This window comes from Cervus canadensis, chromosome 16 (genome assembly GCF_019320065.1).
Source record: "Cervus canadensis isolate Bull #8, Minnesota chromosome 16, ASM1932006v1, whole genome shotgun sequence".
Lineage (NCBI taxonomy): Eukaryota > Metazoa > Chordata > Mammalia > Artiodactyla > Cervidae > Cervus > Cervus canadensis.
Window position 1 is genome coordinate 2,788,135 of NC_057401.1, and position 27,079 is coordinate 2,815,213.

The window sequence follows — 27,079 nt, forward strand, 5'->3', positions numbered from 1 at the left end:
CTGACAGAGGATGAGATGGTTGGATGGCATCACCAACTCAATGGACCTGAGTTTGAGTAGGCTCCAGGAGTTGGTGATGGACAGGGAGGCCTGGCATGCTATAGTCCATGGTATCGCAAAGAGTTGGACATGACTGGGTGACTGAACTGAACTGAAAGCTTTTCTTCAAGCTATCATCCCGAATGTTCCTTGGGGCTACAGTGAAACTAAACAGCTGATTAAGTCAACAATTTTTAAAAAAGGAAAAAGAATGTGTGTAGATAATTTCTAAGCTGGGAGAGAAATACGTGGGGTTTACTATTTACCGTGCCCCTCTGGCACAGTGGTTAAGAATCTGCCTGCAATGCAGGAGACCCAGGTTCCATCCCTGGATTGGGAAGATCCCTGGAGAAGGGAATGACAACCCACTCCAGTATTCTTGCCTGGAGAATTCCATGGACAGAGGAGCCTGACTGACTACAGTCCATGGGGTCACAAAAAGCCGTATATGAATGAGCTACTAACACTTTCACCTTGTAATTTTATGTATTTTATTGATAAAAGTTATATAATAAACACCATTTTTTTTCTTCAGTAATTTGATGTGCAAGAAACTCGGATAATAGCAATTCAAATGTTTTTACCTTCATGAACTAAATTTATTTTCCTTTCCTACAATATTAAGTATAATGCTGTAAATATCATATGTTGCTTACATGGTACTTCGTAAGTATGGCACACATAGAAGAAATGTGGATTCCTTTTTTTTTTTTTTCAGTGGCACCAATTTTCAGGAACAATATTTCTTTTGACCCTTAAATTCTTTAACAGGCTTTATAACAGGTACCCAGCATATCTTCCTGTTCTTCAGAGGGCTATCGAGCTGTGGTATGGAGAGCCAGCATGTACAACTCCCATCTTAAAACTTATGGCAGAACTGATGCAAAACAGGTAAGAGGTATGATAGGCAAGTGGAAAAGTAATCTACTGTTTGGTAGCACGATTCAGAGGTCAGACGTTGCTGCCTAGTGTGTGTGTATTTAAGGCTTAGCAAGAACCCAGGAACCAAAATTTAAGATGATCAGTGAAGACAATAGAATTAGAGATACAAGGTTGAAACCTTTGGGGAGAAAGAATTAGGTGTATATGGGGACTCTGGCAACTGGGGGAAAAGTTGGAAGACCACAGCCATCATTATTTAAAAGATTCAAAAACATGAAATGGAGAGAGGGTGGTTTTAACTGTTTCACTGCTTTCTGTAGAGGAGAAAAGGAGCTGAGAGGCCTCTGAGTTGAGATGCTTTATTTTGTAGATGAGGCTCCGAGAGCAATTAATGGACATACAGTTTGTCTCAAAAAGCCCTGGGGATTGTCCCTGCTTTGACTTTTAAGGTATCCTTCCTTTGTGCCAGAATGCACGTATGTGGATGATTTATGCACTCACAATTTTTATTTAAATAGCAGCTACAAGACTTCTCAGAAATCGCCTGGTTAGCCTTGTGATTTGCACAGAGAAGCAGAGATTCAGGTTCTCTGCATATAAATATTAACAAAGGTGTAGCTAAAAGAGAAACACTGCAATGAGCTAATTGGCTTTACCACTTTAAAATGTGTCGTTATGAATGTGGCTTAGCACCAAATTACCTGTCGCGTGCGAGCCTGTTTCATCAGTTCCTCTCTGTAAACTGCATGTCGGAAGGGAGATACCCAGACAGGGAAGCAGTATGGATTGCATCTCTAATTTAACCTCTGGTGCTGAGTGTTTCACCACAATAATTTAAAAATTTTAAAACCAGAGGTGGAAAAAGACCTGGCAAATAAATAAATGTGAGTATTATTCTTTTGAAAGCTGTTAGGTTTTTTAAAAACTGTTCTCTAGGTGCCTTAAAGACTAAAGGAAGGGTGGCTATATATTTTATATTAGAAATTTAGTTTTTATTAAATTACTGTTTTTCAGCAAGATAATTAATAGTACATTACTGATAAAACATTTAATATAAAGGAAAAAAATAACTACATTGTATATCTGCCATAGATGGATAATTCATATCTAGCACAGTTGTTCTCAGAACTACCTGGCAAAAATTTATAATATCAGAAGATGTTATCTTGTTTATATTTCTCTGAAACCTAATGTGAATTATGTGCCTACATTTCTTTAATCGGAACTGTATGTCAACCATCAAATGTTTCTAATAGCACTTCTAATAAGTTATAACTGCACTTAATTCTAAAGCATTTTGAAAACACAGAGAGAACCAGCAATGTATTCTATTCCTTAGCAAAATATCTTTGCTTCCTGGTGTTTCTTTGCTATGATGTGTTTCATATTTTTACTGATCCTTTTAGAAATATACGGTTATTTGTTGAAAGCAGAGCAGCAAGGCAGATTAGAGCCAACTAAAGTCAAAGTGATGTTTAAAAAGCAAATAAGATGCCAGGATGGCATATCAGTCCTTTGCCCTTTTCAGACTGTCCCCCCACCTGTCAGGAACTAGGGAGGTAAAATTGTTCTCATTTAGAACTTCTGGGATTTGTTTCTCTTTACTTGAGCTATGTGCAGTGGAAACTCTAGCCCGTATGTAATTTAATGTGTTTGAAATATGCTTGAAGTATCAGATGATCCATTATGCATATGAGCAGTATTAAAGGTACTTAGATTTCCTGTTATTTTATCATTTGTTTTAAAGATGTATATTAGGCACTACAGGAGACCTCAAATGTAAATCTCTATACAAGTATTTATATAAACTTACAGACTTGGGAGTTTTTTTATTATTATCTATCAGACATTTGCATGAAAGGAAAGGGGGCTAAGAGGTCTGTAATGTAGGATGTCAGAATATCGTTTTGACAGGTAAAAGGTGAATTATTTGAATGAGCAAATAAATGAAAATAATTGTATTATCCTAGTATCTTTAGTAAAAAATTAGCACATAGATTTTGTCAATACTTGTTTAATGGAATGATACTTTTAAAAAGGGATAATTGTACTGTTGCTACTTCTAATAAATGAAAATTCTGAGTATTTCAATCCTACATTTTGTTTCTTTATCTGTACATATAGTCTAAATTTTTGCTGTATTTCTCAGATCCCAGCGTTTGAATTTTGATGTATCATCTCCTAATGGAATTCTTCTCTTCAGAGAAGCTAGTAAAATGATTTGCACTTATGGTGAGTATCCTTTCCCATATTTGTCTCTGCAATATAACTTTTATTCTCTTTGGAGGAAAGAAAGATGTTAGTTATTTTGTTCTTTTGAAACTTCATATCTGTATGAATTTGTGAAGTAGATAACAGGGGTGCAAAAAGCCGGGTAGCTATCATATTGACATCAGGAAAAATAAGCAGTGTGCCTTTGACTACAGATCTTGCTTGACAAACCTGATGAATTTCTTTTAGCTAAAACTTTAGTGTCAGTAGGCAAAGGGAATACACTATAGATACAGTATTGAAATAGAATATTGGAAAGTTACAGCATACTGAAAATTGCTAAAATTTCCATTAGGGAGTTTAGTATATTAGGTCAAAGAAGGCGTAACCTAATGTGTCGCTGACACTGAATTTGGGGGAAATATCCTGGTAAAGAGCAGTAAATAGTTTATTATAGGGAATTTGAGGGCACCATACCCTTAGAATCAGCATTCTACAGTAATGATTGTCCTATTCAATTGTAGTGGAAACAAAAATTGGTAATTTTTTCTCTGCTTGCCAGCTCTGACAGCTTCACCAGTGTAATTCTCAACTCTCTGAGACCTTTATGTAGCCAGGGAATGACACAATAGATAAGAATCATCAGTTAGTGTTCCACACACTGACTGAAGACTGGCTACAGGCTGGACTCCTTGCAGTATTCTTCTTGAGAGATGTTTCCCTGGGTCCTCCTTTTCTTGGTCTTCTTTTTTGCCTGTCTGTTCTTCCTTTCCCAGATCAACAGCCAACTCTTATGTTTGGCCTTAGAAGTTGCCTGTGATTCTCATACTTCTTTTTGAATACCTAGAAACAGATTCTACAGAATTTTGTAAAGCTTCTGTTGTGTTTTCAGGGTATATCTAATTCCTTTTAGTGTCTTATCATACAAAGACATGCACCTGGGCCTTTTTCCAAAAGCATGATATCTTAGAAAAAACACAGTTTGGGGAGATTAAAAGATCTGAGTACCAGTTCTAGTACCAACATGTATCAATTCCATGACCTTCAGCTAAGACACTCCTTGTCCTAGTTTTCTCATATATAAAATTAGAAATACTGAATACCTACTGACCTCTCTGTCTAGTTAGGATTGTTATGTTAGTCAGTCGTGCTTGACTCTTTGTGACCCTATGGACTGTAGCTTGCTAGGCTCCTCTGTCCATTGAATTCTCCAGGCAAGAATACTGGAATGGGTTGCCCATTCCCTTCTCCAGCGGATCTTCCTGTTCCAGGGATCAAATGCTGGTCTCCTGCGTTGCAGGTGGATTCTTTACTGTCTGCTCCACCAGGGCAGTCTACAAGGTGCTTATGAGGATTCAGTTACATGGTGCATGGAAAGGCATTAGATAAGTTAACTACTGTGTTTACTGTTATGAAGAAACTGAAGCTCATAGAGGTTAAAGATTTGCCAAATAATACATAGTTAGCAAATAATCAAATGGGAATTTCATTCAAAGTCTGTGTAACTTCAGACAGTAGTCTTTCCATATTCCTTTCTGCCACTTGGGAGTTGCCACATGAAGATTGTACCTAGGGTATTTTTGATGAAGCACTGTTCTTTAAAGTATGGTGATTTTTATCCTAAAATTTAAAGGAAATGAAGGTTCAATAGAAAAATAACCTTCAACTTTGTTACCAGTGACTTTGACCCAGGCACTTTATTACCCAGAGTAACAGAAAAATCTTTCTCAGCTTTCACTGATTCCACATCAGCCAAGCTGATTTTGTCTGTCTTTATCTTGTGTAATGTTTTATTACTCACGCTTTTACCTCTGGAGATTCTGATGTGCTCATTGAAGGGAGATCCTGTGGTTGCCATCCAGGAGTCTGGAAGGTAAGGGAAAAAAAATGGCTAGAAGGGTACAGAAGAGCCAGCATTACTTATTTTCTGGGTAAGCCAAGGTGAAGGAAGGGAAAACCTATGGAGGAAAGAGACAGAACATTCTGGGATCCCTTCTGTTCCCGTCCTCACTGGGTTTCTTCTCTGCTCACCTGTCGTGAGCAATGTTTGTGCCATCGATGGTTGAGGCAGTGCAGGGAAGGACTTATTTCCAAATGCATCTGATTTGTTACATATTTTGTGGAATACCTCCACCTCGCTGCTCAATGAGACTGGCAGAAAAATAATACTTTCGATATGCTGTTTTATTTATCTACATTCTGTCATGATATACTTTGATGTAAGTTTTTAATTTTGCTTCAGCTCTCAGCTGCTCTTGCAGTTACAGCTCAGGGTCAGCAATGAGGTTAGCCACAGTAGCACAAAACAATTTCCTGTTTGTGCAGCCCAGGTAACATTTGGATGAGGATTAGATTTTACCGCATTTTCTACTAGCCCAAGCCTATTATTTCTAATGAGTTTTAAATTGCTTCAAGAACATGTATTTCAAAATTTAGTGCTGTGATCCATTCAGCCTGAGCAACTTAATAAAAGAAATTTCTTTCTTAAATTTTTGGTTAAAATGTTACATGCTGTGTAATAAATGTTATTACTTTGGAAACCGACTTCTCAGTTTTAAGAACTGGATGTTTTTTATGCTCAATTTCCATTTGTCTGATCTTTTCTTCCCTTTGCCTCTGGGTAATGGTATCTTTAGTGACATCTGTTGGTTGAAGAGTGCACAGAGGGGAACAATAGTGATTGTCTTTATGAGACTGGCGAGAGTGGGACTGCTTTTACTCCTTGCTTAGGCGCCTGATTTAAGAAAGCTCAATGTGTAAAAAATCTAAACTTAAAAAATGGATAAAACAGCTGTAATTATTCACTGTACCTAAGAATTTACATCAGAGTTCTTTGAGCAATATATGTTGCAGGTACATTTAAGGTATGACTTAATACTATGCTTAAATTGAATTTGTAAAGTGATATACAAGCCACTGTTATTTACTGTGACCTAGAAAACAGACCAGTGGTTTTCCAACTGGGTTTTTTCAGAGCCCAAGAGATCTGTGATAATACCACAGAGACCCTGCAGAGATGGAGGGGGAGAGGACCCTACTGCCACTTCAACCAAAACTGCAGCTGTTTATTGTTACACTAGATTTATTTGCAATAGGGGTCACCTGCTTAAAGACACTTTTTGATAAAAAGAGCTTGAAAATTACTGGTATGTACTACTAGAAGGATTATTACTTATATTTATGTTTAAATGATTATAAAAATTTAGCTGAAGGATGTATTGGCCTTGAAATAATTAGAGACTTGATAAAATGTTACCAGGAAATAACAGTTCTGAAAAACAGATCATTCAGGAACCATGGATATAACCTTACATTCTCTCAGAAGCATATTCAGGGACATAGAACAGCAGAGTAGTAGAGTAATAAGCTCACCAAAGTTCTATGAAGGAGATGGAATGATCAGCATCCTGAGGGTGCCAGGCCTTGAGGAATACATTTCCCAGTGAATCCACGTGTGTTGGACTTGGCCACTTCTGCACACAAGCAAAAAATGCTAAGCAAGTTGTTAAATAAGTAAGGGTGCTCTCCAAACAAGTACTTAGAGTTCAATAGATTCTTTCATCCATGCTGCTAATGTTTATCAAGCATTTACTATATGTTTGATATTGTGAGAATTAGAGAGGAAGAGAAATACACAAAAAAGAGTCTTACTGATTCTTCTCTGAGTTGAGTCCAACAGTGGATTCAGTCAAGTCCAGAAAGGATTATAATGCACTGTGCTCACTTTCATGCTTAAGAAACATGCAGAGTGCTACGGGAGCCCAGAAGTTTCTAACTGAAGCTGAGGGGCCAGACAAGGAAATAAAAACAGGGCCCAGAAGTTTGAGGAGGACATTTCAAGCAGGTGATAGCTTTTATAAAATCATACAAATATAAATATATTAAAATAGCCTGTTACTAAAGTGAAGGCTCTCAGAATCGCTGTGTAAAGTAGAAAGTGAGAACCCCTGGTTGTCTCATCACTCAAAACCTTTTAACTGTTCAGTGTGCACTCTTTCACACTTTTTTATTTTCAGACTACAACTGTTGTATTTTCAAAACTGTAATTAGGTATTACCAAATAAAGTAATAAACAGCTCTTAATTTAGAGTGCAAAATAAAAGTACCTCATTATTTACAAGGTGCAAAAGCAAGAAAATACAACATAAACTTATCCACATTTTTAAATAGTTGTCTGTGTGATGAGTAAATGCCATTTAAAAACACTTTCAATAGAAAAATGATTTATAAACCAGTTTACAGAAGATTAAAAAAAATCAATGTTTAACACCAACTTTAAGTATAAATAACTAAAAAGAAAATTGTCCTTTCTTCTGTTTTTGCTTCAACATTTATGTCTTCTGCTCTTTGCCTTTTGGAGAAAACATTGCATTGTAAGGCCGCCGTCTTTTTGGACGAGGACAAGGATCTAGGTCTTCTTTAATGTAACCTCTTTCCATACAAGTCTAAGTAGAAGGAAAACCAACTTCCCAGAAATTCTCTGGTGTATTGGGTGGAATGTAGCGAAATCGGTGTCTTGAGCAGGAAGCCAACTTCTTTTCTCTTTTTTCTGCTGGAAAATCTGCATAATAAATTTCACATTCCTTACATGTGTGTCCAAGTAATTTTCTTCTCTCTTCTTTCTTCTGAACCACCTCAATATGAGGAAAATTTTGTAATTCAGTCTATCATCACCTTTAACATATGGCTCCACAAATGCTTTCTGTTTGACTTTATCTTGTTTATCACCAGGAGTGTTTTTTTTTTTTGTAGCAGTTGACAATCTTTTAACCGTTCAGTGTGCACTCTTTCACACTTTCTATGTGTAATATACATGTATTATTCCAGAAGTGCTATTATAGTGTACTTGTTAATCTGTAATTTGCTATTTTTTACTTATATCATGGCCATTACTTCATACTAACATATATATAAATCTACCATATCTCTTTTTTCCTTAGGTTTTTCATTATTTTTTCTGCCTTATCTTTTAAAATAGCCGCAAAGTATTCCATTTTATAGTCATACTATAGTTTATTTTTACTCACCTTTTGGTAAATGTAATTTTTATAAACATTCAATCTTTCACTATCATCCACTGTCTCAGCAAGCAACTGTGTACCTTCAGCTTCATGAGCATCCACTTATTCAGTAAGTATATATATTGAGAGTAGTGGGTATGGTTCCAGACTCTGGATATATCAGTGAGTAAAACTGAAAAAAAAATTATTTAGTATGTCAGAAAGTAGTAAGTGCTGTGGAAAAGAAGAATAAGAAGAAAGAAAGCAAAGAAAGTATTAGAAGTACCAGGGATTGGGAAACATAATGCAGTATTAAGTACAGTGATCAAAATAGGCATCATTTGAAAAAATGACATTTGAGCCAAGACTTGCAGTCAGTGAGGGGGTTAATCATGCAGATATCTCAGGGAAGAGTGTTCTAGGCTGAAGGAACACCAAATTTTAGGGTCCTGAGGCAGAAGTGTATCTGGCATGTCTGAATAACAGCAAGGATGTCGGTAGCTGGAACAGAGTGAACAAGAGAGAGTAATAACATAAGCGATGTCATGTAATGTCATGTCCTGTAGACATTATCAGGACTTTAAATCCAAGTGAAAGAGAAGGACTTTAGAATGTTTTGAGCAGAGGGCTGACATGATTTTATATTAGCTTTGACCACGGTGATAGCAGTGGGAGTAGTGAAAAGTTGTTGGATTCTGTATATATCTGAAAGTAAAACTAAATTTTCTGATGAATTGGATATATGTATCAAGGGATATTGTCGTAAACAACTGGAAAGATGAAGTTACCATTAACTGAGAGGGTAAAGGCTGAAACTGGGTATGAGGGGGAAATCAAAAGTTCCCTTTTGGCTTTGTTGAGCTTGAAGTGTTGATTGTAGACATTCAGGTGGAAGTGTTGAATACAGAGTCGGATATACAAGTCTGAGGATCAGAAGAGGTCTGGTCTAGAAAAACAAATATGGAAGTCATTAACTCTTGGGTGCTATTTAAAGCTACAAAACAAGAGAGGGTCACCAGGATATGGGGTGTGGATTTAAATATGAAAGATTTAGGTTTACTTTTAGAGGAAAACTGAAGACACAGTTCTTTTGAAGAAGATCACCATTCTTTTAAGGAGTTTCGTTACAAGGGGAAGTAATATCAAGCAGGGAAGTAGGGCCAGGAGAAGGTTTTGTTTCCAAAAAAAAGATTGCAGGAGAGAGAACGGGGAAATCGCTGTGCTTCATTCTTAAGCACAGAAAAGGAGATGGGAGCTGGTTCAGCACATTGAGAGACTGGCTTTCACAGAGCCTGTGTGTAAGTGCAAATGCTAGGAGATGGTGAGATATGGCAGTGAACATTTGTTTTGGAATGTATTCCCAAAAGTGGATTTACACAGTTTTAATAAATTTAACCAAATTGCCCTCAAGAATGGTTATACTAATTCACATTCCCAACAATTTTCTTAATTTACCACGTGCTCATCAATGCTGCATTGTTTTAATCTTTTTCAACCTGAATGGGAAATATTATATTACTTTCCATATCCACAGCTTCGTTTCTGTCTCAAACCACTTACATCCAGGGGGTTCAGCTGGTTTGCAGAGACAGAGTGGGTTGAGCGACCTAAAATAACGTCAGCAAGCTTGCAGTTCTCCTCCCATAACTGTTCTGATGGTAAATGAAGACATTCAGCCTATAGAGCTGTCAGCTAAATATCAAATTTGCTTTAAAATTTTAGAGATTAAAAGGGAAAATAAAAGGTAAAAAAATAAAAGGTAAATCAGTGTAATAGATTGCTATAAACCAGGAAGTAACATTGTTCATACTGTTAGTGCTTCCTGGTACAAGATAGAACTACCGTATATCTTAGCCCTTGTACCTTTTTTAAAAACTATTATTGGGACTTTTCCTAGTAGTCCAGTGATTAAGAATCTACCTTCCAACACAGGGGATGCAGACTTGATTTCTGATTGGAGAACTAAGATTCCACGTGTCACAGGGCAACTAAGCCCATATGCCACAACTACTGAGCCCACACTACAACTAGAGAGCCCACGAGCCCTCACTAGAGAGAAGCCTAATGACACGGTGAAGAGCTGCTGTGCGTGTCCCACAGCTAAGAACTGATGCAGTCAAATGAATAAATAATGTTTTAAAATGTGTTCTTCTGAGGGCACAGGGAAATGGTAGATTGTGGGCCAATGATCCACAATGTGATACCCTACAGCCAGTTCTCTTTTGAAGGAACAGAGGGAAAGTGGTCAGATATATAGCATTGTCCTTACTTTGAATTATGTATCAGAAGAAACTGACATTATTCTTCACCAGACACACTCAGCTTTACCTCCTCTTTTTCAGGCCATAGCTCCCCATGTCTGAACTTACAGGCTAGTAGACTGGAGAGAGAAAAGAACACTTAATACTGTGTGTGGTTAAAGCTTACGTGAGCACTGTACCAGTTACTGGGGTGAGCATTTTACATATGCTGTCTCCTTTACTCCACATGAGAGCCTTTTGAGTTACAAGTGCTGCTACTGCAACTGGTCCCAGTTATGACAGATACGGTCAGTGGGAAACAGCGAGAGATTTCCCTTTTGGTTCTAAACTTTGGAAGTCTCTAATTTCATTACAGAAAGTGTATCATTTCTTTCTTACAAGTGGCAGCTGTTACTGGCTTTAGCGGCTGCCTTCATCACCCAGCAGTCCATCAGTGTAATAAATATGGAAGGAAGGAAATGGGACTTTATAGGGGTGGGGTGGAATAGGGAAGGCAAAGAGGCTTGTCATACCTATAGAGGAACACTGAAACAAAATCTCAACTTGATCACTTTTGTTTAGAGCAATGTGAGTCTAACTGCTAGATTTTAAGCTTTTTGAGGGCAGGGACTCCAATTTCAGTAAGGATTGTTGAATAACATAAATTGAATAACGCTGATAGGAGTGGGTAAATGACATGCCTTCTCTTCCATAGTCATTTATAGCCACCATGGAATGCAAAACCACTGGAGTATGATGAAATACAGTTTCCTCTTTCAAAAGTATTACTCATTCTACCTTTTCAAGGTCATAGTGGTATGCTAATTACTGTTTTAATTAACACAGGTGTGTCTGAAATAGTCCAGAAGACATGTACACCAGATCATAACTTTAATATGAGATAAAAGTTGTGATTCTAAATAATTAATCCTTCTTGATGATAGGTTATCCAGTCTTCTAGAATCAAAAATTTTCTCTTAGAACTAAGCAGACTTAGTTCTTAGTCTGCCTATTCCATCTTGTGCTGAAGAATATAGGATCTTTACTTTCTCCACGAGGACCTCAGCATACGAAGTCCCCAGAAGATGACCTACTTTTCTCTGTTTGACCCTAGCCTCCTTAAACTCAAAATGTGTAAACCACCACCACTACCACCAAATTATCCAGCTTTTCCCACCACATGCAAGCAGTGCTTTTCTTTTCTGGGAAAGGGAAAGGGACAGGGAATGTGTATCTTGATTTAGATTGAATTGGAGGCGAGGGTAGAAAAGCACTGGTTGAGAACTGCCCACTCCTGCAGTTCCCTGCTGTTTCAGGCCTTCATGCCCGTGCACATAATCTCTGGATACTCTTCTCTCCCTTCAAGTCCATCTGAGAAGTTGTGATTGATCATTGAGAAGCAACCTGTTCTGTGAAGCCTTTCCCACACTGCTCTCCTGCCCAAGCAAAGTCAGTCTCTTCTATTCCCATAAAATCTTGACGTATGTCTCTGATAGTGTTTGTCACATTGTATGGAATTATTTGTTTACGAATCTATTCTCCCACCAGTAGCTATTAAGTAAATACTATCATATTGAGTTGAAACTTACCATATCTTTCTAAGAGAAGTTAGGATGAGATCATGAGAGAGGGTATGACAGAATGTGGTATGGAGTAAATTCCAAGATATGCTTCAGCCATCACAGTGGTGTTGTAATTCAAATGTATAAATTATAAGCAAAGCCACTGGGCTTCTGAGGATTCATAGAAAGGAAAAAAGAACACAAAATGTGTATGCAGCTGTTTCAGAAAGGCAGATAAAAGGCAGGGGACCTTCACCTTGGCCTGGTCCTGTTTCTTGCTCTGCTAGAATTATTGGTCCTTCTTAACCTCTTAGTAAGCATATGGTTTTCATAATGTTCATATCAGTCAAGATTCAAACAGGGAAAAGCAAACACTGTGACACTGATGGAATAGGGGGGTTATTTTAGGAATCAGACCTTGTACCATCTTGGGCAGAGATGGCAAAATGGACCTCCACGGGGGGAGATGGAAGTTCAGGAGAAAAATCACTGATCAGCCCTCCTGAAATGGCATGGTGGACAAGTTGAAGCTGGCAAGGATATCTAAAAGCTGGAGACACCCAGCTGCTAGGGTGAGACCATGAACGCCTGTGGAGTGAGAGGGGGACTGGTGCAGTGGTTGGGACGCAGTGGGTTGTTGCCTCTGTGTAGCCGCTGCTCTGCGCGTTTGCTGCCAAGCACTTGGTGGTAGGCTTGGGGTCATTGGTCAGCAGGGCTTGCAGTTCTTCACACGGAGCTGGGAAAAGCAAACTAAAACCCAAAGGTATTTCTACATCTTTTTCTCACAGCCTCTAATCACAACAACCTTCAAAAAGTCCTAGCTGCTACTTCACTTTCATCTTCCAAATCTCATATAGATTTCTCTTTTGCTCAATTCTAGCCCGCAACTATACAGGGAAATGTATTCTGGGAAACTTAATTCTTATTTAGCCCAGTAGACACAGTACAGAACCACAACAGTTTGCCTCTAAATTTTGTAAATTGAATTTAGTTTCAATTTTAGAAGTGTTACTTGAACAGGAAAAAGCAGAGCTAAGAAACACATGTAACTTTATAATTTTTTACAAAGTATTCTTGGATATTGTCTAGTAATATGCCTTACTAGCACACCTTTCAGAAAGAGAAACTGTTGGTTGTAAATGCTAACTAGAAAAACTGTAAGGTGATTATATAAACATTACTTTGTTTTTGATGGTCAAACATAGAATTTAAATACAGTTTTTAAATGATCATCTCTTTAGGTCTTCTGAAAAAGGATCTAAGGAGAAAAGGGAAGTGACATTTATTGTGTACTATGCCAAGAACTTATGTGTCTTATTTCATTTATTTCACATGCCAAACCTGTGATCCTCCTAAAAGTGAAGTAGCCCAATATCAAGTTCATGTGAAAAAGTTGAAAATTCACCCCACAATTTAGAGTAACTTATATATCTGTCTAAATTTTCTTTTCTTGATTTAGTTGGTTATTTACTTCTCCTTTCTTTTCACTTCTTATTGAAGAAGAGATAATGTAAATATTAGAGTACATAAACTAATCTTTAATACAACTCAATGAATTTTTATGTATCTACATATATATTCATGTAATCACCATCCAGACAAAAATATCAAACTTCTCCAGTACCTTTGATTGATTTTCACTGGGCCATTTGTACTTCCCATATAAACTGCCTTATGTATTTATATTTTTCATTATATGGACAGTGTGAATCTTGGAAAAACGGTAGGGGAAAATGAACAATAGCGATAAAGTGAAAATGTTGAATAATGTGCCTCATAACTGCTTTGAATTACATCTACTTATGTCACTTTCTCATTCTGCTTTTACCCTGAAACAGGTAATCAGATCCTGTCCCTTGGGAGCCTCTCAAAAGATCAGATTTATCCAATGAAACTCAAGGGCATCTCCATCTGCTATTCAGCTCTCAAATCTGCCTTGTGTGGAAATTATGTCAGCTTTGGCGTCTTCAAGTTGTATGGGGACAACCACTTTGACAATGTACTCCAAGCCTTTGTCAAAATGCTGCTGTCAGTGTCCCACAGTGACTTGCTCGTAAGCAATCCTGTATCCTGGGAGTCTTTGTATGAAATGTGAAGTAACACCACCACAGGCTTAGAATTGTTACAATGAAACCCAAGAAGTTAGAACAGTACTAGATCATTTTATGTTTGAGGACAGCATTTGATTTAGCTTAAGGAATTAGAACAACTATAGTGGCTGTTTTTATACATTTAAATGTGCAGTTTTGAAAACTGCATCTTCTGACAAATTGGTCGTCTAGAGTGTCCCGAGTTCTGTGTCTACAGAAAGCGTAATTAGCAATTTCAACTAAGTGCTTACAACTGTGCTGACAATTCAGAAAAGGTCTGTGTTTCCTGAGGCAGAAATGCAGATGACTCTAGGACCTTCTGCCTCCTTCAGTTCTGCTCTGTCTGCTTCCTCTGCTGTGTGGCTTTCCTTTCCCGTAACATTCTGATGTACTGGACAGAGTGCTGAACTAGAAGTTGAGCAACCTGGTATATAGTCTCAACTCTGCCACTCACTGGTCATTTACCTAGAATAAATCACCTTCTCTATTTCTCAAGGCTTCAATTTCCTCACCTCTAAAATGAGTAAATTAAACAAAGTGATCTCTAGGTCCCTTTTCTACCCTACTGTCTAGTTTTAGTGATTTATGTCAGTAGTTTTCAAACTTTGAAGTCCATCAGAATCACCAGGGGTACTTGCTGGAATTCAAATTTCCAGGCTTCTCCACTGAGCTGTGTCATCAGACTTTTTTTTTTTTTTTATAATATCTCTGCCTGATTACACAAAAGCTAATATATGCCCAGCGTGGTTGCAGTAATTGCTTCAGTAACACAGCCAAACTCATGCTCAGGCTTTCCCACCTGCCCAAGACTACAAGTAAGATCCGGGGGCCTGCATTAGTTAGCCTGTATGAGAAATGCTTCTTGACATTCTAATGGACTAGTAGTACCCTCTTCCACCTTTCTTAGCTAGTCTTCATAAAACCACATCTTGGGAATCCCCTAGCAGTTCAGTGGTTAAAACTCTGCAGTTTCACTGCCAAGGACCCAGGTTCAGTCCCTGGTCAGGGAACTAAGATCCTGTAAGCAACACAGCGTGGCCCAAAAAACCCAAAAACCAAACAAAAAAACGCATCTCAAGCCAAAGGTGTCCAGCCTCTTTGCAGTAGAATGGGATGCTCATTGAAGGCTGCCTGTGCGACAGAAATTATGGAGTAGAGACTTGGGTCAGATCAGCCATGTGCTACAGCCTCCTCACTGAGCGAACTCTTCAGTTAGCAGTTGAAGCCCACCAAAAAAAAAAAAAAAAACCCAGAAAAACCTGATATGGCTCCAGGATTTTCTCTGATCTTTTTTCTAGTAGACAAGCAAAGCTTTACCTCAGTAATCTCAAAATTGAGGATGCATAGGACTCCCTTAGAATATACTTTTTAAATGCCCTTTTCAGGACCTCATTCCAGAGGTTTTCATTTTGTTAAGTCTGAAATGGGGATCAAAAAACTACGTTTTTAACAAGCACCCCCATGTGATTTTTATGGAGGTAGTCTTAATCTCACTTTAATAAATATTGCTATGGTTTATTTCTCTTATGAGTGTTGTGCTTCTTTGATACTGGTTTGAGTTTCATTTGAGGTTTTCCAGGTGTATTTCTCATGCACTTATCTTTTTCCTGTTGTGTATGGTAAATATTAAGCCATTTATCCAGTTATGATTTAGTTAGATGGGTTGACATTGTGTGAATACAGCAGATGATGATACCAAATCCTATAACGGCAGATTTCTTTGTGTTAAAAAAAAAAAAAGGTTCCCTAGCTCCTGTTAAGCACTGTTCTGTGTTACATTATTCCAGCCCAGAAAAATAATTCAGTCTTCTAAATTCCATACTACAACAGTGTTGCTTGCACTTAACTGTTAACCATATAAGGCAAATTGAAATTGCATACTACGCTATATATACTATAGCTTCAAATTAGGACTTCTAGAGATCAGATATTTTTATTAGAATTCCTTTAAATACTGAATTGAGAATCATTACATCATTTGTTCCATGTTAGGTTGGTGCAAAAAAAATTGCGGTTTTGCACTGTTGAACTTTGCCATTTGGTATTGGAATACATTCTTAAATAAATGTGGTTATATTATACATCATTTTAATATACCTTTATCACTATATTTTTTTGCTAATGACTTATTACTTGCTGTTTATTTTATATTTATTTTAGACTAGGGAAATGATATTAAAAAGCAAATTTGAGTAATTTTCTTATTTGAGTTCTAAATGTGTTGTAAAGCAGCAGAGACAGCTTGTAACATCAACAACACATTTGGCCCAGAAACTGCTAATAAGCATGGCAGTCAGGCTTCCCTGGTGGCTCAGACAGTAAAGAATCCACCTGCAGTGTGGGACACCTGGGTTCAATCCCTAGATTGGGAAGATCCCCTGGAGGAGGGCATGGCAACCCACTCCAGTATTCTGGCCTGGAGAATCCCCTTGGACAGAGGAGCCTGGAGGGCTGCAGTCCATGGAGTTGCAGAGAGTCAGACACGACTGAGTGACCAAGCACAGCATACAGTACAATATAGTAGTGGTTCAAGAAGTTTTGCAAAGGAGACGATGAGAGCCTTGAAAATGAGCGCAGCAGCCAGCCGTTGGAAGTTGGCAGTGACCGACAGAGCTGTCATTGAAACCGATCTCTTACAGCTGCACAAGGAGTTGCTGAAGAACTCAACGCTGACCATTCTAGTCATTCGGCATTTGAAGCACATTGGAAAGGTGAAAAAGATGGATAAATATGTGCTTCATAAGCTGCCCGAAAATTTTAAAAACTGTCGCTTTGAAGTGGTGTCTTCTCTTACTCTCCGCAACAACAGCAAGCCATTTCTCAATCAGATTGTGACTTGTGATGAAAAGTGGATTTTATACAACAACTGGAGATGGCCAGCTCAGCAGCTGGACCAAGAAGCAGCTCTAAAGCACTTCCCAAAGCCAAACTTGAACCAAAAACAAGGTCATGGTCACTGTTTGATGGTCCACTGCTGGTCTGATCTTACTCCAGCTTTCTGAATCCTGGTGAAACCATTACATCTGAGAAGTATGCTCAGCAAATTGAAGAGATGCACCAAAAACTGCAGTGCCTGCAGCCGGCATTGATCAACAGAAAGGGCCTGATTCTTTTCTACGACAACGCCCGACTGCACATCGCACAACCGATGCTTCAAAAATTGAATGAATTGGGCTATGAAGTTTTGCCTCATCTGCCATATTCACCTGACCTCTTGCCAACCGACTACCACATCTTCAAGCATATTGACTTTTTTCAGGGAATGTGCTTCCACAACCAGCAGGAAGCAGAAAATGCTTCTCATGAGTTCATCAAATCCCAAAGCGTGGATTTTTATGCTATAGGAATAAACAAACTTATTTCTCATTGGCAAAAATGTGTTGATTGTAATGGTTCCTATTTTGATTTAAAAAGATGTGTTTGAACCAAGTTAAAATGATTTATACCCAGGCTTCCTGGCTAGCTCAAATGGTAAAGAACCTACCAGCAATGCTGGAGACCTGGGTTTGATCCCTGGGTCGGAATGATCCCCTGGAGAAGGGCATGGCAACCTACTCCAGTATTCTTGCCTGGAGAATTCCACGGACAGAGGAGCCTGGTGGGCTACAGTCCATGGGGTTGCAAAGAATCAGACACAGTTGGGCGACTAACACTTTCACACTTTCATTTTCGTAATTATTTAAAATTCACAGTCTGAAACTGCAATTATGTTTGTACCAACCTAATTATTTTATATATCTTTGTCTATATGTTTATGTTTATTTATATATTGTGTGTAAATACGGGCGCAATTTCCAGTCTTATAAATGGCAATTGTCACTGAACTGTAGCATGTCTTTTGCTTCCCTGTGGCTTGACATTTAGTATTTCTATTATAGCAATATCGGAAACTGAGCCAGTCGTATTATCCACTCTTGGAATGTCTCACCCAGGACCACATGAGCTTCATCACCAACTTAGACCCTCCTGTACTCCTGTATGTTCTCACATCCATCTCAGAGGGACTCACTGCTCTTGGTGAGTATCAGGGAGAGCACTGCTTTGAGAGGAAGAACTTGGTTGTGGTCTCTTAGAGTAGGTGCTTTTGAGATGATCTTCCTACAAAAGGGGAAAGATGGTTTAACCAAACTGAAAGATTGTAACTATTACTTAAAAGACAGAAAATACCCTTTTTCATATTTTGATGGACAGTTTATTTTTAATCAGCTTTATTAAAGTACAATTTACACACTGTAAAAATTATTGATTTTAAGTGAACAGTTCAATGCATCTTGACAAATGTATATACATAGTCATGAACCACCACAGCCAAGATAACAGAACATTTTCATCACCACAAAAACTCCCTCATGACCCCTTCTAATCAGTCCCTCCCCCTGGTTCCAGCCCCAAGGAACTACTGTCTACTTTCTCTCACTGTAGTTTGCCTTTTCCAGAATTTCATATAAGTGGAATCATGTGACATATAGTCCTTTGTGTCTGGCTTCTTCCGTTTAGCATAATGCCTTTTTTTGCGAATCACTTTTTATCTTTCTGTCACTCGGTATTATTCCATTGTATGGGTTACCACATTTGTTAATTTGTTAATATATTTTCACCAACTGATAACATTTGGGTTGTTTCCATTATTTGGTTGTTTTAAATAATGCTACTGTGAACATTCATGCACAACTCTTTCTGTGGACAAATATTTCTCTTGAGTAAGTACCAAGGTGAAATTTCTGGGTTGTATGCTAGATGTATATTTAACATTGTTAAAATCTGCCAAACTATTCCAAAGTGCCTGTACCATTTTGCTCCCTGCAGCAATATATAAGGGCTCCAGTTGCCCTCTGTCTTCCCTAACACTTGCTATTTTCAGTCTTTTTGGGGGGTAGGAGGCAGAGGCTGCTTTGGATCTTAGATGCGGCATGCAGGAGTATGTCATGCAAGATCTTTCATTGCAGTTTCCCTGCGCAGTCTCAAGTAGTTGAGGCACTCGGGCTTAGTTGCTCCATGGCATGTAGGAACTTAGTTCCCCAACCAGGGACTGAACCCACGTTCCCTGCATTACAGGGCAGATTCTTAACCACTGGACTGCCAAGGAAGTCCCGATTATCAGTCTTTTTCATCTTAATAGTCTTAATGGGCAAGAAGTGGACTCCCCTTGTGTTTTTAATTTGCATCTCACTATTGGATGTTAATTTGAGCATCCTTTCATGCTTATTTGCCATTTGTCTGTCTTGGTGAAGCAGTTGTTCCAATCTTCTACCCAGTTTTTCTGAGTTATTTTATCTTGAAAGTGTTTGTTATATATTGTTGCTACAAACCTTTTCTCAAATACATGTTTTGCAAGTATTTTTTCAACTTTGTCTTGTCTTTTTTATTTTCTTAACAGTATCTTCTGAAGAGTAAAAGTTTTCAATTTTGAGGAAGTCCAATTATTTTTTTCTCTTAGAGATCATGTCTTTTGTGTCCTGTCCTGAGAAATCTTTGCTTATTAACCTGAGGCCATAAAGGTTTTTTTCTGTGTTTTCTTCTAAAAGTTTTATAGTTTTAGCTCTTATGTTTAGGTCTATGTTCCATTCAGTTTATTTTTGTACATTGTATTATAAGAGGCTTCCCTTGTGGCTCAGCTGGTAAAGAATCCACCTGCAATGCGGGAAACCTGGGTTCAGTCCCTGGGTTGGGAAGATTCCCCGGAGAAGGGAAAGGCTACCCACTCTAGTATTCTGGCCTGGAGAATTCCATGAATTGTATTAGTCCTTGGGGTCACAAAGAATTGGACACAACTGAGCAACTTTCACTCACTATTATGAGATAAAAACTAAAATTCTTTTTTTAATATGGATGTTCAATTGTTCTAGCACATTGATGAAGAACATTCTTTATCTGTTAGACTACTTTGTGCCATTTCTGTACTATCCTAATTTTATCGTAAGTCTTAAAATCAGATAGTATGGCCTTCTAATTTTGTTTTTTTCATTATAAATTGTCTTGACTATTCTGGCCTTTGCTTTTTTTTTTTTAAATAAACATTAGAGTCAACTTGTTGATTTCTCTTGTTAGATTAAAAAATGAGCAGGAGAATTTATTGGGTTACATTCAATCTGTCGCCCAATTTGGGGAGAACTGACATCTTAGCAGTATTGAGTGTTCAGTTCCTGAAAATGGCATATCTTTCCATTTATTTGGATCTTCTTTACCTTTTCTCAACAGCATTTTTGAAGTTTTGAATATATAAGTCTTATCCAACTAATTATTTTATGCTTTTATGCTCTTGTAAATGGTATTGATTTCAATATCTGTTGTTTTTGCTACCATGTAGAATTGCAATTGATTTCTTTGTGTGTTGACCATGTACTCTGTAACCTTGCTAAACTGACTTATTAATTCTGGTAGCTTTTTATAGATTTCTTTATGATAGATGTGTCTTTCTACATAGATAAGTCTGCAAATAAAGATAGTTTTACCTCTTTTTGAATCTGTGTGGCTTTTTTTCCCTTACCTTATTACACTGGCTAGAGCCTATAGTAAAATGTTGAATGGAAGTGATGATAGCAAACATTTTTCCCTTGTCTTCAGTGTTATGGAGAAAGATATATTCTTCCACCATTCAATATAAGATTAACTAGCTCCAGGTTCAATTCCTGGGACAGGAAGATCCACTGGAGAAGGGATGGGCTACCCACTCCAGTATTCTTGGGCTTCCCTTGTGGCTCAGCTGGTAAAGAATTCACCTGTGGTGTGGGAGACCTGGGTTCGATTCCTGAGTTGGGAAGATCCCCTGGAGAAGGGAACAGCTACCCACTCCAGCATTCTGGCCTGGAGAATTCCATGGACTGTACAGTCCATGGGGTCACAAAGAGTCAGACACAACTGAGTGACTTTCACTTCATTCACCCGGTTTTTTTGTAGATCTTCTTTATCTTGTTAAGAAAATTTCTTTCTTTTGTAGTTTTCTGAGAGTATTATCATGAATGGGTGTTGGATTTTATCACATTTTTTTCCTGCATATACTAAGATAATCTTAGGGTTTTTCATTGTTTGTCTGATAATACATTGCATGGTATTAATCATCATATTGATGGATATTTGAATGTTAAAACAACCTTGCATTCCACACTTGGTTATGACATATTGTCCTGCTTATAAATTAATAGATTAAGCTTTCTAAAATTTAGATACATATTTTTACATCTATGTTCATGACAGCTATGATGGATTCTTCTGTAGTTCTTCTTTAGTAGTTTTCTGTTCTCATATCTTTGCCTTGATTTAGTGTTGATATAGGGCTCTCAGAAATGAGTTGAGAAATGTTCCCTCCTCTCATTTTCTTAAAGAGTTTGTGTAGAATTGTTATCAGTTCTTCCTTAAATGTTTAATAGAATTCCCTAGTGAAACCACTAGGCCTAGATTTTTCTTTGTTAGAAGGTTTTTAACTATAAATTAAATTTCTTTAATGGATATAGGACTATTCAAGTCTCCTATTATATCTTGAGTAGCGTTTGATAGCTGTATCTTTAAAGGAAATTATTCATTTCATCTAAAGTTTATCTGACATTATTGACATAAAGTTGTTCATGTTACCCTCTTGTTATGGCTTCCGTGGTGGCTCAGTGGTAAAGAATCCACCTGCAATGCAGGAGACGCAGGTTCAATCCCTGGATGGGAAAGACCCCCTAGAGAAGGAAATGGCAACCCAATCCAGTAGCCTTGCCTAGGAAATCCCATGGAAAGAGGAGTCTGTCAGGCTACAGTCCTTGGGGTTGCAAGAGTAGGACATGACTTAACAACTAAACTACCACCACCATCCTCTTGTTACACAGTTTGATTTCTGTAGGATCTCTAGTAATGTTCCCTCTTTAATCCCTGACGTTGGCAATTTGTGTGTTTTTTTTCTTGGGAATACTGGCTCTAGGTTTATCAATTTTATACAGAGAACCAGCTTTCATTTTTCACTGATTTCTCTATTCTATTTTTTATTTCATTGACTTCATGTATGATCTTCATAATTTCCTTCCTTCAGTTTATTTGCTTTTCCTTTTCTAGTTTTTTCAAGTAGAAGCTTACATTGCTGATCTTAGACCTTTTTTCTTTTCTCATATACAAATCTAGTGCTTTAAGCACTGCTGTGGCTATAACTCATAAAGTTTTTATTTATTTGGGGACTTTTTCTATTCAGTTAAAAGTATTTTTTAATTACCCTAGTGATTTCTTCTTTTACTAATGAGGTATTACTTAGAAGCACATTGTTTAATTTCTGATAGTTCTGTTATTAATTCTAGTTTAATTTTATTTTAGTCATAGAATATACTCAGTTGTTGTTTTGAATCTTTTTTATGGTCCAAAGTACAGTGAATGTTTCACGGGCACTTGAAATGGGTTTGTATTCCATTGTTGTTGGGAAGAATGTTCTCTAAGCATCAGATCTAATTGCTTGATAATGTTCACATTTTCTATATTTTTACTGGTTACTTTTTTGTCTGTTTGTCTGTTTTCTACTTGTCCTTTGAATTGCCAAAAGATAAGTGCTATAGCCTCTAACGATAATTAGAAATTTGTCCATTTCTCCTTTTAGTTCTATCAGTTTTTGTATGAAGTATTTTGAAGCTCTGTTATCAAGTGTGTGTATATATATTTAGGATTGTTATGTCCCCTTGATTAATTTACCCTTTAATCCTTATGAAATGACACAGTTTATCTCTGGCAATATTCTTTCCTTGGAAATCTACTTTGTCTGGTATTACTAGCCTCTCCAGCATTCTTTTGATTAGAGTTAGCCTCTTTTTCCATCATTTCACTTTTAGTCTTTCTGTGTGTCTCGGTATTTAAAGTTGGTTTCTTATCAACATCAGGTATTTTCTGTTGCTGTTGTAACAACGTTTTACAAACTTGATGACTTAAAACAACATAAATTTGCTGTCCTGTAGTTCTTTACTTCATAAATCTGGCGTGGGTCTCACCAGACTAAAATCAAAGTGTCAGCAGAGCTGTTACCTGCCCAGGAGCAAATCTGTCTCCTTGGCTTCTTCAGCCTCTAGAGATCCCCGGCACGCCTTGACTCCTGGCTCCTGTCCTCCGTCTGCAGAGCCTGCAGCACCGAACATCTGAGCGCTCTCCCAGAGGTGCATCTCCAGTGGGTTCTGATGTCTTCTGCCTCTCTTTCACTCTCAAGGACCCTTGGAATTACCTGGGGCCTGCCCTTATAATCAGGGATAATCTCCCTATTTTTAATTCAACTGATTAGCAAATTAACCCATCTGCAACTTTATTCTCTGCTGTGTAAGCTAACACATTCACAAGTTCCAGGGATTAGGATATGGACCTATTTGCCTAACATATAGCATATAGTTGGGTCATATTTTTATATGAAATCTGACTATCTCTGCCTTCTATTAATAAAGTGTTTCAGCCATTAACATTTAATATAATTACCAGTATATTGAGTTTAAATCTACAGTATTGTTATTCATTTTTTCTTGCTTTGTCTTTTTTTCCTCCTTTCTTTTAGTTTGGATTAATTAAATGTTTTTTATGACTCCATTCTATATCCCCTATGAGCTAACTAGCCATACTTCTTAATTTTTAGTGGTACTCTAAGGTTTATAATCTACACCATCAAATGATGTAGTCACAGTTTGCATTCAAATAATTACAGTCTACCTCTGTGTCTCTGTCTCTATTCCTTCTGGAACTCCAACTACACGTGTTGTGTATCTCTGTTACATTGTTTAAAGACTGGAGAGAACTCTACAGATCTTCAGAGCTCTCTTCTCAAATAGTACCCACTCTCTGATACTCTGTCCCAGAAGTTCCAGCTGCCTTAGCCTCCCCAGGTTCAACTCACTGAGACCTTGGCTTTGTTTGGATTCCCCTCTCCTGGTCAGTAGCCTGGAAACCGCTCTGGGCAAGAAGCTTGAGCAGTTGTGTAGGCATCACCTCATTCGTTTCCCTCCTCTCTGCTTTAATAGTCCTATGCTGCTGCTTGTGCAGTAATTGAAAAATGTTGTTTCATATATTTTGTCCTGTTTTCTAGTTGTTTATGGCAGAAGGAAAAAATTCTCATAGCAGTTAATCCTTCATGGACAGAAACTGAAGTCTTGTCTTTTTTTATTACAGTTTGTCTTAACATTCTTTTATCTCATATCATAGCAGTACTTAAAGGTTTCGAATTAGCAGATGGTTATGTTGTACTCGAAGACTGTGATTTTAAGCCTGGAATCTGCATTTTAACAAGTCTCTCAGAGGAATCTTGACAAAGTGGCATAATGGAGGGAATACTGAACTTGAATTTAAGTCCCAGTGCTGCCACTTATGAATGTATGACCATAACACGGACTCTGTACGTGATGCAGTCATAAGTATTTTCATATGTGTTCTTCATTCATTTCATTCTCAGAAGCACTCTGCATACTAAAACTAGATCAAATATGTTAATAGTACTGTTTGTCCTTATTTCCTACTTGATTGTAAGCTTCCTCCTTGACTGTGTTGATCACTACTTTTTTCCCAGTTCCTGACATATAGTAAGTGCTCAGTAAGTATATATTGAATGAATTAATTAGGTAATCTTATTTTCACTGTACAGATGAGTAAGCTGCTGCCCAGAGAGGTAAAACAACTTGCCTAAGGTCATACAACTAATAACTGCCTGCTCTAGGAGTCTTTATAACTCTAAAACCCATTCCTCTTCACCTTACCAACCTGCTGGATCCACCTGATAAAGGTCACAGTTTGGCAGGTGAATTGTGCCCTCTGTCTTCAAGAAAGAGGATTAATATAGACTGTTGAAAGTAATTACTTGGGTTTCTTCTTTTCCAACAATGAAAAATTTTCAAAAAGGCATTTATAGATATTATTTGGGTAGCAAACTTCAGTTCCACTGTAAACCTCAGTGAAAAATGAGAGGCAGGTACAAAATAGTTGAACCAGTGATAGAATAGTGACTTGCCTAATATGCTTAACATAATATTAAATTTTTTTCTTAATCATTCACTAGCATTCTTAGTTTCAGGCCAGCTATAATATGGGAAGAGAGAAAGATAAATGACAAGAGTGATTATATTTTTCCTGTTTTAAATTGCCCATCCACCACCACTATTCAGTTCAGTTCAGTTCAGTTGCTCAGTCATGCCCGAGTTTTTGCAACCCCATAAACTGCAGCACGCCAGGCTTCCCTGTCTGTCACCAACTCCCAAAGCTTGCTCAAACTCATGTCCATTGAGTTGGTAATGCCATCCAACCATCTCCTCTGTCGTCCCCTTCTCCTCCTGCCTTCAGTCTTTCCCAGCATCAGGGTCTTTTCCAATGAGTCAGTTTTTCGCATCAGGCAGCCAAAGTATTGGAGCTTCAGTTTCAGCATCAGTCCTTCCAATGAATATTCAGAACTGATTTCTTTTAGGATTGACTGGCTGGATCTCCGTGCTGTCTAAGGGACCCTCAAGAGTCTTCTCCAACACCACAGTTCAAAAGCATCAATTCTTCGGTGCCTAGCTTTATTTATGATCCAACTCTCACATCCATATATGACTATTGGAAAAACCATAGCTTTGACTAGATGGACCTTTGTTGGCAAAGTAGTGTCTCTGCTTTTTAATATGTTCTCTAGGTTAGTCATAGCTTTTCTTCCAAGGAACAAGCGCCTTTTAATTTCGTGGCTGTCGTCACCATCTGCAGTGATTTTGGAGCCCAAGAGAAGAAAGTCTCATTGTTTCCATTGTTTCCCCATCTATTTGCCTTGAAGTAATGGGACTGGATGCAATGATCTTAGGTTTTTGAATGTTGAGTTTTAAGTCAACTTTTTCACTCTGCTCTTTCATTTTCATCAAAAGGCTCTTTAGTTCCTCTTCACTTTCTGCCAAAAGGGTGGTATCATCTGCATATCAAGGTTATTGATATTTCTCCTGGCAATATTGATTCCAGCTTGTGCTTCATCCAGCCCAGCATTTCACATGATGTGCTCAGCATATAAGTTAAATAAACAAGGTGTCAATTACAGCCTTGATATACACCTTTCCCAATTTGGAACCAGTCCATTGTTCCATGTCCGGTTCTAATTGTTGCTTCTTGACCTGCATACAGATTTCTCAGGAGGCAGGTAAGGTGCTCTGGTATTCCCATCTCTTGAATTTTCCACAGTTTGTTGTGATCCACACAGTCAAAGGCTTTGGTATAGTCAATAAAGCAGAAATAGATGTTTTTCTGGAACTGTCTTGCTTTTTCTGTGATCCAGGGGATGTTGGCAATTTGATCTCTGGTTTCTCTGCCTTTTCTAAATCCAGCTTGAATATCTGGAATTTCTCAGTTCACGTATTGTTGAAGCCTGGCTTGGAGAATTTTCAGCATTACTTTGCTATTGTGTAACTTGAGTATAATTGTATGGTAGTTTGAACATTCTTTAGCATTGCCTTTCTTTGGGATTGGAATGAAAACTGATCTTTTCCAGTCCTGTGACCACTGCTGAGTTTTCCAAATTTGCTGGCATGTTGAGTGCAACACTTTAACAACATCATTAGAATTTGAAATAGCTCAACTGGAATTCCATCCTCTTCACTAGCTTTGTTCATAATGATGCTTCCTAAGGCCCACTTGACTTCACATTCCAGGAGGTCTGACTCTAGGTGAGTGATCACACCAGCTTGATTATCTGGATCATAAAGATCTTTTTTGTACAGTTCTTCTGTGTATTCTTGCCACCTCATCTTAATGTTCTGCTTCTGTTAGGTCCATACCATTTCAGTCCTTTATTGTGCTCATCTTTGCATGAAATGTTCCCTTGGTATCTCTGATTTTCCTCAAGAGATCTCTAGTCTTTCCAATTCTATTGTTTTCCTCTATTTCTTTGCATTGATCGCTGAGGAAGGCTTTCTTATCTCCCTGCTCTTCTTTGGAACTCTGCATTCAGATGGGTGTACCTTTCCTTTTCTCCTTTGACTTTCACTTCTCTTCTTTTCTCAGCTATTTGTAAGGCCTCCTCAGACAACCATTTTGCCTTTTTTCATTTCTTTTGCTTGAGGATGGTCTTGATCACCACCTCCTGTACAATGTCATGAACCTCCATCCATAGTTCTTCA

The 27,079-nt window shown here is 37.9% G+C and overlaps 1 protein-coding gene across 4 annotated transcripts in view; it reads left to right on the plus strand.

Annotated features, from left to right (window-relative positions):
- RANBP17 (RAN binding protein 17) overlaps positions 1–27,079 on the plus strand; it is a 341,553-nt gene that overhangs the window by 275,758 nt on the left and 38,716 nt on the right. For 2 of the 4 annotated variants that reach the window (XM_043488704.1, XM_043488706.1), the window contains 4 exons: positions 811–930; positions 3,071–3,153; positions 13,773–13,987; positions 17,903–18,041. In XM_043488704.1, coding sequence (XP_043344639.1) covers positions 811–930; positions 3,071–3,153; positions 13,773–13,987; positions 17,903–18,041 — 557 coding nt within the window. The remainder of the gene's footprint in view (positions 1–810; positions 931–3,070; positions 3,154–13,772; positions 13,988–17,902; positions 18,042–27,079) is intronic. The other 2 variants (XM_043488707.1, XM_043488705.1) reach the window with 1 other exon arrangement.